We start from the raw sequence: 17,175 nt of genomic DNA on the forward strand, positions 1-17,175 counted from the left end.
AAACCTAATTTTAAAGGTGGCTTTGAAATGACGCAAAGAAAAACCGTGTGAGCATTAGCCCAGCAGAGCCCACCGGGACTACACACAGAGGCGGCCTCTCTTCACTGGGAAATGGTCCCCAAATGCCCACCGTAAGGCGCTTGGATGGGGTCTGCATGATGCCCCAGGCACAAGTTAGCACCAGTGAATCCGCTGCCAGGATGGGTCACAACTTCCTATTGAGACAGGATCAATCAGAGAAAACCACAGAACAGACCCAGGGATCTTTTCTGATGCGCAATCCAGCCTGCTAACGCAACAGGCTCAGGGATCAGAAGGAACCCTGGGGAGATCAGGCTGACACCTAGCACTGTCCCATTCCACAGGTGAAAGCTCTGCAGAAGAAGTTTCTGCTTATTATGAGCTGAAATCTACCTTCCTCAACTCCTAACGTCTGGTCTGAGCCCTTAAGGCACAAGAACATTCCCTTTCCCACAGGACAGCACCCAGATACTCAGAGGCTCATGGGGCCCCTAACATTTCTCAGCTTTTCTCCACAAACAGGGCTGAGAATCCTGCCTATGCTAGTGTACTCAAAAGCCTCTGGAGAAATTTGGGAAAAACCACAGCCATAGTTAACACCAGAGGATTTAAAAGACTATCTTATCAGTCTAGAATTTTTCCTTTTTATGGTTAGAAGATTATGTTCTTAGTAGACAGTTAGACACAAACATACTAACCATCAAACGTTTAGCTTCCCAGCTAAGGCTAACAGCAGTCAGAGAGAATATTTACATTTGGCCCAGAGTTCTAAAGTGAAAAAGCTGATACACTTCTCAGCTCAGGCAGGCAGCAGTCTTTAGAGATGACTCCCATCCAGCTGGTGAGGAGGGCGTGGAAGTGGCCCAGGGCAGGCACAAGGCCAGGGTCTGGTCCCATTCACACAGCAAGACAGCCACAGCCCGATCTGTTCCCCACAAGGAGGCCAAGAACAGCTGCACCCGTGCTCCACGCTGGTCAGAAACACGCTGGGCTTCTCTGAGAGCCAGGCCCTTTGGAGACTGAGAAACCCAATTCCTGGGTTATCGGCGGAAAAGAAGTCAACTTCCATGAATCACCAGGGAAAAAAGCATATTTAAAGAAAGGTAACAGGGCCAAAAGGAAGAGAGGGAAGTTTCCTGGAGCCTCAAGTTTCCCAAATAAATTGGTAGAACCAATTAAAAAAAAAAAAAAAAGCATTACTTTGAACCTTCTAGTTATACATACCTCTAAGAATCAAACTTTAGAAATACACACACAAAGGAACGCAAGGATATATGTAAGGGTGCCCACTAAAAAATTATTTCTAACAGGAGAAAGTGCAGACTACCAAGCGGCTCAACAAACAGAATGCTGTTAATAAATGACTGACAACTAACCTATAAAATATCTTGTTGGATGTTTCAAATTTACAGAAAACAAACGGAGACCTATGATATATTGCAAGTTTAAAAAAAAAAAAAGGCAGGTGGTATAAAATAAAAACAAAACTTTGTGTGTTAAGTTTGACACAGAAAATGTCCACATGGAAATATCCCATGGGGTTCAGAGAGGTCAGTCACCTCCATGGAGTGATGCTGGGGCTGAGTGACTTCACTGTCACTGAAGGCTTTCTTTTCTTTTTTAACCAGAGATCAGGTAGGTACTACTGTAGTCAAGATAGAAGATGCAAAATTATGCCCTAACGTTACTCCCCACCAAGGCTTGGCCATCTCTGCCCCAGATTACTTGGGTATCCAGACAGCGCATTCTGACTGCAGTTCCTTGGAGACAGAACTGCTACATCAGGCCCGCCCCCCTCCCAACACACACATGCATGCAAACACACGCAGCCACACACAAAAGCCACCTGTCTGCCACTTCTAGTGAGGGAGAGGTCCTAGGACCCTAGCCCACAGCACCCTCCCCACCGGCTGCCTCATTTCCTCTGAGATAAATCACACAGAGGGCTGGGGAGCCCACAAATCCCTCGAGCAAACATGCAAGTCAAACAGCACCATTTACCCCGCAAGGGCCTCTTGAAGTTAACAAGGCGTGGGAGGATCCGGGCAACAAAACCGGCCTTGTCCGGCGGGGTCGGCCCTTGCCCCAGGGAGGAGACCTATGGCCGCCCCCGTGTCCCCGCTTCCTCGGCTGCTGGCCTACCCGAGACCTGAGCTTTTCACAGCCCAGACGGCCACCTCAGACCTGGTGAAGAGGCTAAGGCCCTGGCCTGGAAGAGCAGGCGGCCCGGTGGCTCAGATACACCCCTGGCCCCCACCAGTGGGGATGGGTCTCCTCTTCTTGTGGGACCCCGAGGCGGCCCCCAGGCCACTTGCTAAGGGGCACTGGTGTAGCTGAAGAGAACTGGGGACATTCACTGACCATTGTAATCAGCTACCTCACCCCAAGGGTCAGAGCTACAGGAAAAGAAAGACGAGGAGTGGGATGGAAGAGCACCAGCGGGACTCCTGCTACCCTGGTCTCTTCTTAGCTCCCCGCTTCCAGGAACCTTCCTGTTACCATGGCTGGGTCAGGCCCACCCACTCCCACCGCCAGACTTGCCACCACGTAACCAACCCCTCTGATCAGAGGCTCTCTGTCGGTGATGCAGCCAAGAAATTAAAACACGTCTGCTCCTTCCACTTGGAGGAAAATGTATGACAAACCTGGACAGCATATTAAAAAGCAGAGACATACAGTCTCTGCTAGACACACAGACATATAGTCAAAGCTATGGTTTTTCCAAGTAGTCATGTACGATGTGAGAGGAGGACCATGAAGAAGGCTGAGCACCAAAGAACTGATGCTTTTGAACTGTGGTGTTGGAGAAGACTTCTGAGAGTCCCTTGGACAGCAAGGAGATCGAACCAGTCCATCCTAAAGAAAATCAACTCTGAATATTCACTGGAAGGAATGAGGCTGAAGCTGAAACTCCAATACTTTGGTCACCTGATGGGAAGGGCCACTGGAAAAGACCCTTATGCTAGGGAAGACTGAAGGTGAAAGGAGAAGAGGGCAGCAGAGGATGGGATGGTTAGACAGCATCACTGACTCAACGGACATGAATCTGAGCAAACTCAGGGAGCTGATGAAAGACAAGGAAGCCTGGCGTGCTGCAGGCCATGGGGTCACAAAGAGTCAGACACAAGTTAGCAACTGAACAACAACAACACATCAGAGGGCTCACAGAAAAGATTCTAGGTATCTCCAAGTATCTCCAGCTTAGGGGCCTGCCCTGAGCCTGCACTGGGTTAATTCCACATAAGGCGTCAACAAACATCAGAGAAAGAAAATAAACCATAGAAACAAATTTTTCAATAGAACATAGCTTGTAACAGGAAAACACTAAAATAGTCCAAAGGTCAGTCAATAGGCGACTAGTTAAATCAATTATGCTGCTTTTATGTAACTCAATACTCTACAGCAGTTAAAAACAAGGAAGTAGAATTTGTACTGAAAAAGAAAGATGCACATGACATATTCAGTAAAAAAAAAAAAAGCATGCTAGCAATAAAAGCACTGTGCAATTCCATTTTGTCAAATACATTAACAAGATATAAAGCATTCCACGTGTACTGATAAAAATCTCAAACTTTTCATGGTGATATACTCATGGTTAGTTATTTCAGTGGAGTGAGGCTACAGGAAAAATTATTTTATTTTTTAAATGTCTGCATCGATTCTTTAATTATTTACAAAATGCATATTAATTTTACAATTAAGAAAAGTATAAAAACATGAAGAAAGCACTGGCCTTCCGCATTTTAAACTATTTAATCTAACAGTCATTCGGTAAGGCAGAGCAGGCCAGGAGGCTCCAGCGGGCGAAGGGCACCCTGGAGGGGCCATCAGAGTCTGTACGGACAAGGAGAGGCCCTGCAGAGGTGCATGGAGACCCAGCAAAAGGTGAAAAGGGGAATGGTGTGGGGAAGGAGGCAGCAGAGGGAAAAGCGAGCAGGTACACATACAGCCACTAAGTAAATAGATTAAGAAGAATCAAAACCAGATTTCTCACTGCTGGAAAAGGGAGATACAAAAATGGAAAGGAAGAAGACAAGAATGACCCTGTCACACTGTGGTTCTGCACTGGAACTAGAAATGTGAGTGAGAACTCATGGTTTCCAATATACATATTACATATTGGAGGTACAGGTGTATTAGGAAGAGAGAAAGAGAGACACATGGCAATAGATATGAGTGCTTGTGTGTGTGGTGGGGGTGTACTCAGATATCCCCACTCTGTTCCCTGAAAGGTCCTAGAAACCATTACCCGCCAGGAGCTCTGAATACACCAAGTATACCCAGCATTCAGACTTGCTTCTATTCTCCGCTAAAAAGAACGTGAACTCCTAGGAAAAACATCTGATTTCCAGGACTACGGCAAGATAATTATAAAACAAGCCTGAAACATCTTGTGCCAGAGAACAAGAACGTGCTCAAAGAACAAGGGGATATGTTGAAAAGACAGAGAAGGGACTTCCGTGGTGGTCCAGTGGTTAAGAATCTGCCTTCCAGTGCAGGGGACTTGCCCCAGGGTGAGGGAACTAAGATCCCACATGTCACAAGCAACCAAGCCTGTGAACCACAATAAGGGAAAAACCAAGCACTGCAACTAAGACTGGACACAGTTTCAGCTGAATGAATGGATAAACAAATAGAGAAGCAAGCTTGAAGTGGTTTCCACGGGCCATAGGGGTATATACAACCCACTGAGTAGAACAGGAAGCCATGAGAGAGAGAGAGAGAGAGAGAGAGAGAGACAGAGTGTGTGTCTGTGTGTGTGGAAAGAGGTGTGTAAAGAGAAAACAAGTATCACTACAGTGGTGAAGCCTAGAGACACCACCTTAGTCAAATGATCAAAGTGAACATCCTTAGTAGTTAAGTCATATCAAGCCAAGTCCCAATCAACAGGATGCAAAAAGAAAAGGCAGATTCAGCCTGTGAAAGTCCTGCCTAAGATGAAAAACTCATCTGACCATGAAAGAAAGAAAGAAAGGAAGTGAAGTCACTCAGTCATGTCCAACTCTTTGCAAACCCATGGACTGTAGCCTAACAGGCTCCTCCGTCCATGCACTTTACCAGGCAAGAGTACTGGAGTGGGTTGTCATTTCCTTCTCCAGGGCATCTTCCTGACCCAGGGATAGAACCTGGGTCTCTCGCATTGCGGGCAGATGCTTTACTGTCTGAGCCACCAGGGAAGCCCTAACCATGAGGATCAGACAAATCCAGTCTGAGACACTACCTAGAAAATAACTAACCTGTAATCTCCCAAAGCATCAAGGTCACACAGGTCACAGCCTGCGGAACTGTTCCAGGTTGAAGGAGACCAAAGAGAAACAAGTAAACACAGCACTTTATTCCAAACGAGCTCCTTTTCCTATTAAAGACACTACTAAAACAACAACTGGCAGAACTTAACCAGGGTCTGACAGTTGGACAGTGGTACGTAGCAACATTAATTCCTGACGGGTTACTATTATACAGGAGAATATCCTTGTTGGCAAAAAATACACATTTACATGCTCAGGGGTGATGGGACATCAGGCTGGCAACTTAAGTAAAAAGAGAAAAATTCTTTATACTGTACTCGCAGCTATTCTGTAAGTCTGTAACAGTTTCACAATTTAAAAAATTTAATTGCAAATGGAAAAAACATCGTGCTAAGTTACCAGTTGAGTTCAGATAGTTATATACTAGCTTTGTGTCAATCAAACCCTAACAGTCCTCCTTTAACTGGGGGACCATAAATGCTTCTGATTGAGAAGGGGCTCTGCTTAAATCAGACCTCTGCTGCAGGGCTAGGAGGACACTCTGCCTCCTCCTGGAACTGTGTTCCAACCCGAAAGGTCCAACCATCTACGGACACAGAGCGTCATCAGTCCCTGCCATGGCCCTGCAGCCCAGGCAGTTCCAGACCATAAACTACAAGAGAAGAGGCACTGGCCAACACCACCCACAGCAAGCAGTGTTCTGACCAGCCTGCTCTTCACGCCTCTGTCAATGGGAAACAAGAGCCGAGCAAAGGGAAGAAACTGACTCTAATGCAGAGAGCAGCAAGAGAAACAGGACACACTCCCACCCCAAAACCACGATGGAAACTGTGCCATCTTGTACTTACAAAGAGATGTAATGTTTCCAAGCTTCTCTCCATCTATAATTTCACACAAAATCCATACAAAGAAGCTATAGACCCTCAAGCTCCCAGACTAAGTCAAATTCCTGTTACCCAGCACACATACCACAGAGCACCTCCTCCTCGTTAGCCCTGGCAACACTCATAATGATATAGACTGTGTATGATTATTTGATTAACATTTGTACCCTCCATGGGACTGCAGAGTCCAGGACCACAAGGGTTGAATGTATGCTCACAGATAGCCCTGATTCCTCACAAAAGGCAGACACCAGAAATACTTGCTAAATAATCACACGGACGCGTGGGTAGGTGGATAGATGGGTGGTGGATAAGCAGGTGGGTAAGGGGACAGACGCACAGACAGATGGCGGGTGATAGGTGGGTGGGTAGGTAGATGGATGGATAGATGCTAGGAGGGTGCATGGGTGGGTGGGTAGGATAGTAGGTGGGTAGAGGAGTAGGTGCAGCGGGGCTGGTAAACAGATGTGAGTGGGTGGATGCCTGACCTGAGTCTGCTCCCACGGCCCAGCCCGGCTGTACCTGCTGCTGCTGGGCCCGGAGATCGCCGATTTCCTTCTGGTCCTCCTCGTGGAGCCGCTTCATGTCCTCCCACGACTGCTGGAGCAGGTTACGTTCCCGTAGCAGCTGTCCATTCTCCCGCCTCAGCATATCCACGTCATCCTTCAACTGGGTCTGGTCGCTCAGGAGCCGGCTGTGGAGTGTGCTGAAATGCCCCCAACACAGTGAGACCAGCCAGCCTCCAAGTCCCACCAAGGTACCACCTCCTCCTCCACCAGGTCCCAACACCCCCAATACACCAGACAGGCCACTCAAACCCTGGTGTCAGCCACATGCCAGTAACACCCAAGCCAGTTTTTAGCAACCTGACACTAAAATGGCACATGTGTGAAGGCCAAGGAAAGCAGACAAGCCCCTATCCTGGTAGGGACCCCGCACCTTCAATACTGAGGGCTGAGCCAATGTCAGCAGGTGGGCAGGCAGATGCCCTCGGAGGGGCCCCAGGAGAACAAAGGGGAAAATGCCCCATTGGCCTCTGTGGACCAGAGGTCCAGCAATCTGCCTGGCTCACGCATTCAACCACTTTCCTACCAGCCATGCTTTGGAAGTTGACCACGGATGCAGTATGAAAACTGAGGCCAAAAACCACAAACCTACTAGGTGAAGGCCCACTGCTTGCTAGACAGCGAAGACAGAACCAGAAGCCCAAGCTCCGGGTCCAGAAATAAAGACTGGCAAGAGGCAGAAGCTGGGGAGCCCCAGGAACTCACTGGTAGAAGTCGGTCTCCTTGGCCACCTCCTCACACCTCTTCAGGGCGTTGGTGTGCTGGCTCTGCAGGCTCTGCAGGTCTGACATGGCCCGCACGCACTGGATCTTCAGCCTCTCATAGTCTGGATTCAGCCTGTGGTAGGGCCTAGCCCAGACAGCAAACAGCCCAGTGAATACGCGCCCCGGGATCACCATGACAAGGACGTCTCTGCCTGAAGAGCCATGTCCTAGGTCACTCCAGCCTAGTGCTTCCCAAACACTGGTCACCTCCACATCCCCACACCACCACCTGGTGCCCTGTTGAGCCCAGGAGTCCTGGCCACACCCAGACAGCCAGAATCAGAACCCCCAGGATGGAGGGCCCTGATCGCTTATCTCCCTGGGTGGGCCTGGAGAGCTGGGAGGTGCTCTTGATCTCTGGGAGCCTCCAGGAGGCCACGCGACCAGCCTGCACACACACTGGGTCCACCAAGTCCCTGTGACTAAGGTCCTCCTCTCTTAAGAGCAGGGATTCTCAATCTTGGGCGCATAATAAAAGACCAAGGCCCAGACCAATGACATCAGCATCCCTGAGGGCAGGACTCAGACATGGTGATTTTTTTTTTTTTTTTTAACTCCTAGAGGGATTCCAATGTGCAGCCAAGATTGAGAAAAATAGCCAGGAGCAGGAGTTCTCAAAGTGGGGTTCCCAGACCTGCAGCATTGTAATCACCTGGGAATTTGTCAGAAATGCAAATTCTCAGGCCAGGCCCAGACCTCCGAAATCAGACACTCAGGAGGGAGAAAGGACTGGCCAGCAATTTGTGCTTTAACAAGCCCTTGTGGGTGGTCCTGCTGTGAGCTCCAGTCTGGTGCCCCCTGCTCTAGGGGGCATCAGCAACATCGTATAGAAGGGCTAGTCTCTGCACAGACACCCTTCTGCCTTGTGACATGAAAGCGGTTAAGGATAGCACACACTCACGCCCAGCCCTCAAGCTGTCTGACCAAGAAACATGTCTTCAAAAAAGCCGCCCAGAAAGACCTTCCTCGGGGTGAGCCACATACCCCTGATGCTTTCAAAGGAAACAGATTAAACCGAGCCTGCTCCCACCTCCCTCAGAACCTTGCCAGAATCTCCCCAACCCTTCTCTGCTATCTACCTCTTAATTCCAACAAAAGAAGCAGTCAAAGATTTTCTTCAAAATAACAAAAAGTCAGGTGGGACCAACCCTTTTTAAAGCATGTATGTGGCAGGAAACAACTAACAGTTTACAAACCACATAAAGATCTACTCAACAATGAAGCAGGCTAGGGTATCCAGGAGACAACAGCGCCCGTGCACAGAGAAACACGGATGCGTGCGGACACACAGATCAGTCAAAGGCTCAGCAACGGGGTGACTGGGGCAGGGGATGCCACGGCATCAAGGTGGTGACCCTGTCCAGCAGGGGAGGCGCATGGTCCCCACCTCTTGTCGAAGGTGATCCCGTGGGTGGCAAAGGCCAGGCGCTTCCGCAGCTCGTTCCTCTCCCGGGTCATCATCCGCAGCTGCATGGACAGGCTCTCCAGCTTCTCGTTCAACTGCCGCTCGCTGAGCACAGGCGGCGGGGACGGCGCCTTCCCGGTGGTGCCTGCAGGAGGAAGGTGACAGAGGGAACTTGCTTTAACCCAGCCCCCACCAGCAGCCAGGCGCCATCCTGGGCTCTCAGCTGGCGTTCACTCCTCACACCCACCTTCCCAGGTGGGTCCGGTTACAACCCTCTTTCCCAGATGACACCACCAAGCCAGAGAGCAAGAGGCAAGGCAGGGACCAGAACCCAGGCAGACTGGCTCCAGCATCCACTCCCAGGGCCCTGGCTGAGGACGCTGGGGTCCCCCTCTCTCTCCCCAGCCTGGCTTTGGCACCTCCAGGATGGCCCAGCCTCATCTCTGCATCTTTGCCTGCTCCACTACCACCAGCTGTCACCCTCTTCTGGGCAAAGGGGCCGGCCTAAGCCCTGAACAGAGTGGAAGACACAGCCTGAAGAGGAAGGCATGGCTGCAATCCAGAGAGGCTGGCAGAGAACAGAGGCAGTCAGTTCCTAAGCGTGGCCCATGGGCCGTGTTCTGTTCTTCCCTGATCAGGGCTGGACAGTCTGCATGGCTCCCTCTTCCAAGCTGCCTGACTGCCTGAGGACCTGCTCCACCAGCCCAGAGGTGCAGCTTGGGGGAGGTGCAGGGACAGCTGGCCATGGCCAAGGGGTGCAGGGCAGTCCCAGGGCCTCTGGCGGCCCAGCCCACACCAGGCGCTCATCACTTATCCCCGGGACTAGACATGTCCTGAGAAGGAAATCCCACGCCGTATGCCATTACTTAGGGAAAGTGGCCACCACCAGCACCTCTGGTGAGACCCCCATCTGTTTCTAGGAAGAATGCACCTCACTCAAATGTCCCAGAAAAACAGACAAATCCATGGTATTATACCAATACCTGTATAGTTAAGTACATACTTGTATATTTATAATATATACTTGTATATTTAAGCATATACTTGTATATTTAAGTATCTCTACCTCTCATGGATCCTCAGTGGGGTCAGAAAAACCCACAGCAGTCACCCCAGTTAATGGATGGGATCCCGAAGCTGACTCACCCCAGGAACACAGTATCTGTGTCCCCAGGAGCCCTGTAATGTGCAAAGGGCAAGACACACGTCCTCTGACTCTGTGTCGCCTGACCACTGCCCCCCAGCTGACCCCTGCTGGCGGATCTGTTCGTGTACACCAAGTTTCCCCCAAGAAAGGCACTCAGGCATGACCTCGCGTCTTCTAGGAGCGCCAGGGAGGATGGAAAGTTTGACACTGTGGGCAACAAGGCAGGCCACGGTCTGAGGCAGGAGACTCCAACATTATCCAGTGTCAGCACCCCAACCACCGAATCTACTACCTCTTGAAACGCATGTTATTTTAAAACCAGCACCACCATAACATCAGGATTTCTGCGCTCAGACCAGACCTCTGGGGCCGGAATGTTCTCTAAGGTGGGGTCCAGGACCACCACACCAACAAGCATCGCCCTCCCTGCAGGGGTTCTACTTCACAGTGGGAGAAGTCGTCCCTCACCCTTCTCCAAAGACCCTGGACCCTCACCCTTGCCCCCCAAGAGTTCTGGAAGACAGGCTGGTTACTGCTCTGTGAAGCTGTGTGACTGGACGCCCTCCTCTCTGCAAATGAAGGCACTTCTATGAGCTGTAGTCCTATGACTGTTTTCTGATTTGCACTAATCTACCTGGCTCTCTGACATACGGGGATTCCTCTGGGTATGTGCCTGACACTCTTCCAGAGAAGCCCACAACTAACTCAGCTTCTAACCAACCCAGGGGGACGCGATCTGTGTAAGATTGACAAACCCAATATAGGGAATGAATAGACTAAACAGACTCAGACTCAGCTTGGAAAAGAAGGATTTCAGTGTAAACTGTCACAACCAACCCTCACAACAGCAACCAACACAGATGTCCCAGGCATTCATCTAATCTTCCCAACAACCCTGGAGGTGGTAAGAATATTAATATCTCCATTTTACAGGTGGGAAGGCAGGCCGAGCAAGGTCAAGAAATTGACTGAAATGTGCACAAACCACAAGTGATGCCCCGGATGACAGCCCAGTCACTTGGATTCAGAGAACATGCTCTTTGCTGTAGTCCGTGCCTTGCCGCCCCGCAAAGACAACCGTGAGTAGCACTCACATATGCCCGGCAGTTTCTAAGATGTTTTTCATACATTATCCCCTCCCATCCCCTTAAGGAAGATACTGCTGTTATTCCTGTTTTACAGATCAGGAAACAAAACCTTATCAAGCTTAAATAATGGGTCCAGGTCACCAAGCCAGTAAATGTAGAGTGCCCTTTGCCTGACCCCAGTGCCCAAGGCCTCAACCTAAAAGTTCTTAAATGCTTTGATCCTAGGACCTCTTTACACTCTTAAAAATGAGGACTCCAAAGAACCTTCATTTATATGTTTATGCCTAATAACATCTACCAGATTAGAAATTTTAGAAGTATTTTAAAATACTCACTAATTTTAAAATAACCAAACCTGTTACATAGTCACATAAGATTTCTTTTGTAAAAAATTAACTACCCTTCCCATCACCAAACAGAAAAGACAGCGAGAAGAATGGCACTGCTGTGCGTCTCTGTGATGACGTTTGATGTCTGGCTTAACAGTCAGCTACAGCCTCACATATCTGCAGCATCACACACTGCGGATCGAACCTTTAGAAAACTCCACTCCACAGTGGAGTCTGTGTGAGGACTAGCATGCAAAAGGCAAGAGACATCCCAGTATCATTATAAAAACAGTTCTGACCACACTGGCTCCCTGCAAGGACCTCAGGGACACCAGACCATGCTTTGAGAATGACCTGACCTATGATCAAGTTCAATAAGAATCAGAGAAATATCATATCTCAATTTCGAAACTGAAAAGCACCACCAGGCCCAAAAACCTGCCTCCGGAGAGATAAAGAATTCTCACCCCATTTTGAAAATGAAGCAACAGGAAGATGCAGTCCTTAGCTTTTGTGGAGGCTAGAGAGAGAAGCAGTAGTCCGACAGAAGTAGGGGTCAGACCTGTCACCGCACACAGCCACCGCCCCCGTCTGTCTCCGGCAGGATGAGGCCACCGGCCCTGCAGCTGAAAGGACCCAGGGGCAGCTGATCCTGGAGACAATGACATGAGTGCTGTCATTTGCTGAGGGCAGCCTAGGTGCTGGGTTCTATGCTAAATGCACCTGGGTCCTCACCTCATTAATCCCCAGGGTGCCCTCCCCAGTACATGCTGTGAGTACCACGTGAGAAACTGACATCTAGCAAGGCTGCAGAGCTAGGAAACGTGCGGACACCCACACAAACCCGGCTCCACCTCCAGACCCAGGGCCTCAGTCACCGTGCGCACAGTCTCCCAACAGGAGTGGCCTCCTGGTTCCCTGCCCCGGCCCCAAAGGCTTGAGCATACATGAAACACACAGAAAGGAAGGTCACCCAGGCCTGTGACTCCATAAGATGGCAGGTTAACTTAGGGAAACTGCCGCCTGGACGCTCCAGTCCTTTCACAACAAGGAGGCCAGAGGGCAGAGGAGGACCACGGGGACCTCAAGAAAAATCCCAAGATGGGCTCAGCCAGGAAGTCCCAAAATAAACAGCAAGTGTTGCTGAAAACCTTTTCCATACCCATTCAATTCAAAATAAAGTTTTCCTCTTCTACTTGCATCTCAGGGTTGAAAAACATTTTGAAGATGATGCAGTCCTTTCAAGAAAATGGTTGCTGGAATCCTCTAACCAAGATTGTTTGAGTTCTTGAACAGTGAGGGAGCTCCCTACTTCACAGCAAAGCCCATCTAATCTCTCCCCAGACAATTATTCTGTAAACCGAGTTAAGCTCTTCATTTCTCCCACCGACCCTAGATCTACCCCTAGGGCCATAAGGTACAACTATAATTTCTCTTTTATACAATAAACATGCAAGTATTTGAAGACAACTGTCAAGTCCCTTTATCATTACCAGAATAGCTAAATTTTTTTAAAAAAGCAACAACATCAAATGCTGGCAAGGATGCAGAGAAACTAGGATTTTCTTTTTTTTTTTTTTTTTTTAGAAACTAGGATTTTCAAACACTGGGAATACGAAATCATACAGCCACTTCTGTCAAAGAAAACACTTTGACAGTCTTTTATAAAGTTAAACATGCACTTACCATACCACCCAGTAATCCCACTCCTAGATATTTACACAAAAGAAATGAAAATTTATGTTCACACAAAAGCTAGCACATAACTGTTTATAGCAGCTGTCGAATGGATAAATGACAGTGTTATTACATTCATATAAAGGAATACATCTCAGCAATAAAAAGGCACTGACTATCACACAAACCACTGGTACACACAAGGGCAGAGGGAACGGGAAACCTCAAATGCACTAAGCTGACTGGAAGAAGCCAGACTCAAAAGGCCACACACTGCATGATTCCATTTACATGACATCTGGAAAAAGGCAAAACTACAGAGGCAGGAGAGAGATCCGTGGTTGACGGGGGCTAGAGGGGGGTGGAGGCAAGAAAGGCTGACTACAAAGTCACGGAAGGGGATTCTTCGGGGTAGGGTGATTGCTCTGTGTCTTAATCGTGGCACTGGTTAAATGACTAATGTGTTTGTCAAAACTCATCAAACTATACACTAAAAAGGATAAATTTTACTGTACATACCTCAATGAACATGATTTAAAAAAAAAAAGTTTTGATATTTAAAAAAAAAAAACCTCATAGTGCTCTAAAACTGAAACAACCATTCCAGAAGAGGTGTGGCTTGTCACCCCCACCCCCATCAGTCACTATGCTTATAGGAAATGGTTTAAAGAAGCAAAATTAAAACTAACGTCAAATGAGTTGTCCACAGGAGCTTCAAACTCTCTTTGTGCAGTTGTTCTTTTGGATTCAAATGCAAAATTGTACACTCTCCCCCACACTTCACTTCTTCCTCTTCTCAAATCTGAACCCACTTGAAAAGAAAGCAGAGGACCTCTCTGGTGGTCAACATTTGGCGCTTTCACTGCTAAGGCCCAGGTTCAATACGCAGTAGGGAAATCTAGTCAAGGCTATGGTTTTTCCAGTGGTCATGTATGGATGTGAGAGTTGGACTATAAAGAAAGTGGAGTGCAGAAGAATTGATGCTTTTGAACTGTGGTGTTGGAGAAGACTCTTGAAAGTCCCTTGGACAGCAAGGAGATCAACCAGTCCATCCTAAAGGAGATCAATCCTGAATATTCATTGGAAGGACTGATGCTGAAGCTGAAATTCCAATACTTTGGCCACCTGATGCAAGGAACTGACTCATTGGAAAAGACCCTGATGCTGGGAAAGATTGAAGTCGGGAGGAGAACAGGACGACACAGAATGAAATGGTTGGATGGCATCACCGACTTCATGGACATGAGTTTGGGCAAACTCCAGGAGTTGGTGATGGACAGGGAGACCTGGTGTGCTGCAGTCCATGGGTTCACAGAGTCAGACACCACTGAGCGACTGAACTGAACTGAACTGAGGAAAACTGAAAGCCTGCAAGCTGAGCAGCGCGACTGAAATAAATAAATAAATATTAAAAAATAAAAACTTAAGGCAGATTTTCTTTTTCCTTTTTATGTCCAGGGTGAGATTCTGGGGTTAAGCAATTTGGATTGGACTAAAATGGCCCCAAAAGGAGTGCTAAAAGATGCCAGGAGAGCTGGCATGGGCCCTGGAGTTTAGAGAAAGTCATCACTCTTCTGGGCCTTGGTGTGAGACGGGGCACAGGCGAGGGAAACACAGCCTGTTGGCCATCATGAGTCCTGGCCCCTCCTTCTTCTAACTCTGATTCATGCGGCCTCCTCTATGGACCACTGAGGCTCAGTTCGAGCCTGGCAGCTGATAGTCTTCTTGGTTATAAGCTCCTCTGTCACACCACAGCTGACCCTGAAGGCCATCCCTCGAGTCTAATTCTTATTTACAGCTAGACAGGTCACAGCTCTGCTTCTGAGCCCTGCTGACCTGTGGTACCAGAGGCCAAGGAGAATATAGGCACTGGCCAAAGGTGGTCAGGTGGAGTGGGGATGTCCAGGTAAACTGCTCAGCCTCCTTCAGACCCTGAACATCAGCGGCAACGCAAAGCAACAGAACATGGTCACCACCAGCCTCAGCGAGCAAAACCAAGCCGTCCTCGTCTCCTGCCCAGAAGAGCAAGAGCCATCGGGGAAGACACAATTCCACATCCAAAAGCAGCTCAGCTTCATACAACTTGTTAGAAACACTCATTTCTGGCCCCAGCCAGACCTACCACATCAGGAACCCTGGTGGAGAACCAACACCCAACTCCAGGTAAATGTGATTCCTCATAAAGTCTGAGAACCTCTGGTGTGAATCAAAGTTGCACTGCCTGCCCAGAGTCGTTTTCCAATCCCTTGACCTTTTGGCAGTCCAGGATCCACTACATTTAAAAGCATCACCCACTGACGTCCAGGGGATGGCCTGCTTAGTCAGCACAGGGCCACAGCTGGGCTCCTCGTGGACTTGGAGAGGAAGGAGGTGAGATTCCAGGGCAGTAGCAGCCACCTCGCCAAGCTCCCAGATCTCCTCCCAGATCAGCTACTTGCTCTCGAATCCTTGACTTGGGTCAGTTTGCAGAAACCCAAATCAAGACAGACAGCAAGGCCCTGCTGCTTCCAGGGTGCTCCTGCATCCAGAATGATATTCCTGGAAGACCCCACTCGAGGGCCACCTCCTCCCTAGAGCTTACTCTGACACCCCTCATTAGAATTAGCTACTCCTTTCCCTTGGTTTCCTTGCTTTACACAAGCCAAAATGGCCACTCGCTTACCTCTTTAGGGCTATAGTCCAAATGTTGGTGTTCCCTACCGAATTCCCATGTTCAAGTCCTTACCTCCCCAGGTGTGGTATTAGGAGGTGGGGCCTTTGGGAGGTGATCAGGTCATGAGGGTGGAGCCCACATAAATGGGATTAGTGGCCTTATTAAGGAGACCCTAGAAAGCGCCTCCCCTTCCTGCCAGGTGAGGTTACAAGGGGAAGGCACCATCTGCGAACCAGGAAGTGCCTCCCCAATCCAGGACACTGACTCTGCCTTAATCTTGACTTACATGCTTCCTGGGACGGTGAGAAATGCATGTGTGCTGTTTCTGAACTGCCCAGTCTAGTGTCTGTGATAGTGCCTAGGCAGAGTAAGATACCTGGCTAGCCTGTAAAACCTGGAGTCAGGTCCCCTGTGATCCCCATGAGTGTGGAGCACAGGCTCCAAGGGGACAAGCCGCTCCCATCACTTCATCTGAAGTGAAGTGAAAGTCGCTCAATCGTGTCTCACTCTGTGTGACCCTATGGACTGCAGCCCACCAGGCTCCTCTGTCAGTGGGATTATCCCGGGAAGAATACTGGAGTGGGTTGCCATTTCCTTCTCCAGGGAATCTTCCCAGCCCAGGGATCAAACCCAGGTTTCCCACATTCAGGCAGATTCTTTACCATCTGAGCCACCAGGGAAGCCTGTCCATCTGATAAACTGAGAAAAATACAGGCCCCGGGTCCAAAAGGACCAGAGAAGGAAGGGTCAGAGGGCAAAGGGTCAAGGTGTAACCCGCCTCGATGCTCATCTACCCCACCATCCTTTCAACCAGAAGCTGCACTTTCAAGGAATCTTTGCTGGGATCGTAAGGAAGTCCTCCAGTTCTTTTTCCTGCCGACAAACCAGAACATCTCTCTCTTTAATAAGAAAGCTCCCCTGTTACTTCAATGTGTATGGAATTTAAGGCTCGTTTTATAAATGTTGCCCAAAAATCTCTCTTCTTCTTAAAACTTCTCTAGTTATCCAAGATGAGGGAGGAGGAAAAAAAAAAAAGGCACCTGAGAAATGAGGTCAGGGTGAATGGGGAGGAAAAAATATGGACTGTCTGAAAAGAGTGTGCCTATCCTGGGCAGATTCATGGGGCCTACTTAAATAAAAGGCAAGCTACTTAAATAACAGGCCAGCTACTTAAATAACAGGCCACATGGGGTGGGGGAAAGCCTCAAAGAAGCCACATGTGCTCAGCTGGTGAAAATTGCCTAGAAAGATACTGCAACATTTAAATCTGTTGGTATGTTGTTAGCAGGGTCAGGCTGGAAAGTTAAGATGGACAGACTACCTGAGGACCTAATAAGAGCTGGGAAGTGGTGAGGGACAGCCAGCCAGGAACCAGCTGTTACAGAGAAAATG

General features: G+C 48.8%; 1 protein-coding gene across 2 annotated transcripts in view; it reads right to left on the reverse strand.

Moving 5' to 3' along the window:
- The window catches only part of DLG5 (discs large MAGUK scaffold protein 5), a 120,048-nt gene that overhangs the window by 51,254 nt on the left and 51,619 nt on the right, over window positions 1–17,175 (reverse strand). For both annotated transcript variants that reach the window (XM_065922699.1, XM_065922698.1), the window contains 3 exons: window positions 8,872–9,034; window positions 7,426–7,569; window positions 6,677–6,860 (listed from right to left, as the gene is read on the reverse strand). In XM_065922699.1, the coding sequence (XP_065778771.1) occupies window positions 6,677–6,860; window positions 7,426–7,569; window positions 8,872–9,034 (491 nt within the window). The remainder of the gene's footprint in view (window positions 1–6,676; window positions 6,861–7,425; window positions 7,570–8,871; window positions 9,035–17,175) is intronic.

Source organism: Muntiacus reevesi, chromosome 2 (genome assembly GCF_963930625.1).
Source record: "Muntiacus reevesi chromosome 2, mMunRee1.1, whole genome shotgun sequence".
NCBI lineage: Eukaryota > Metazoa > Chordata > Mammalia > Artiodactyla > Cervidae > Muntiacus > Muntiacus reevesi.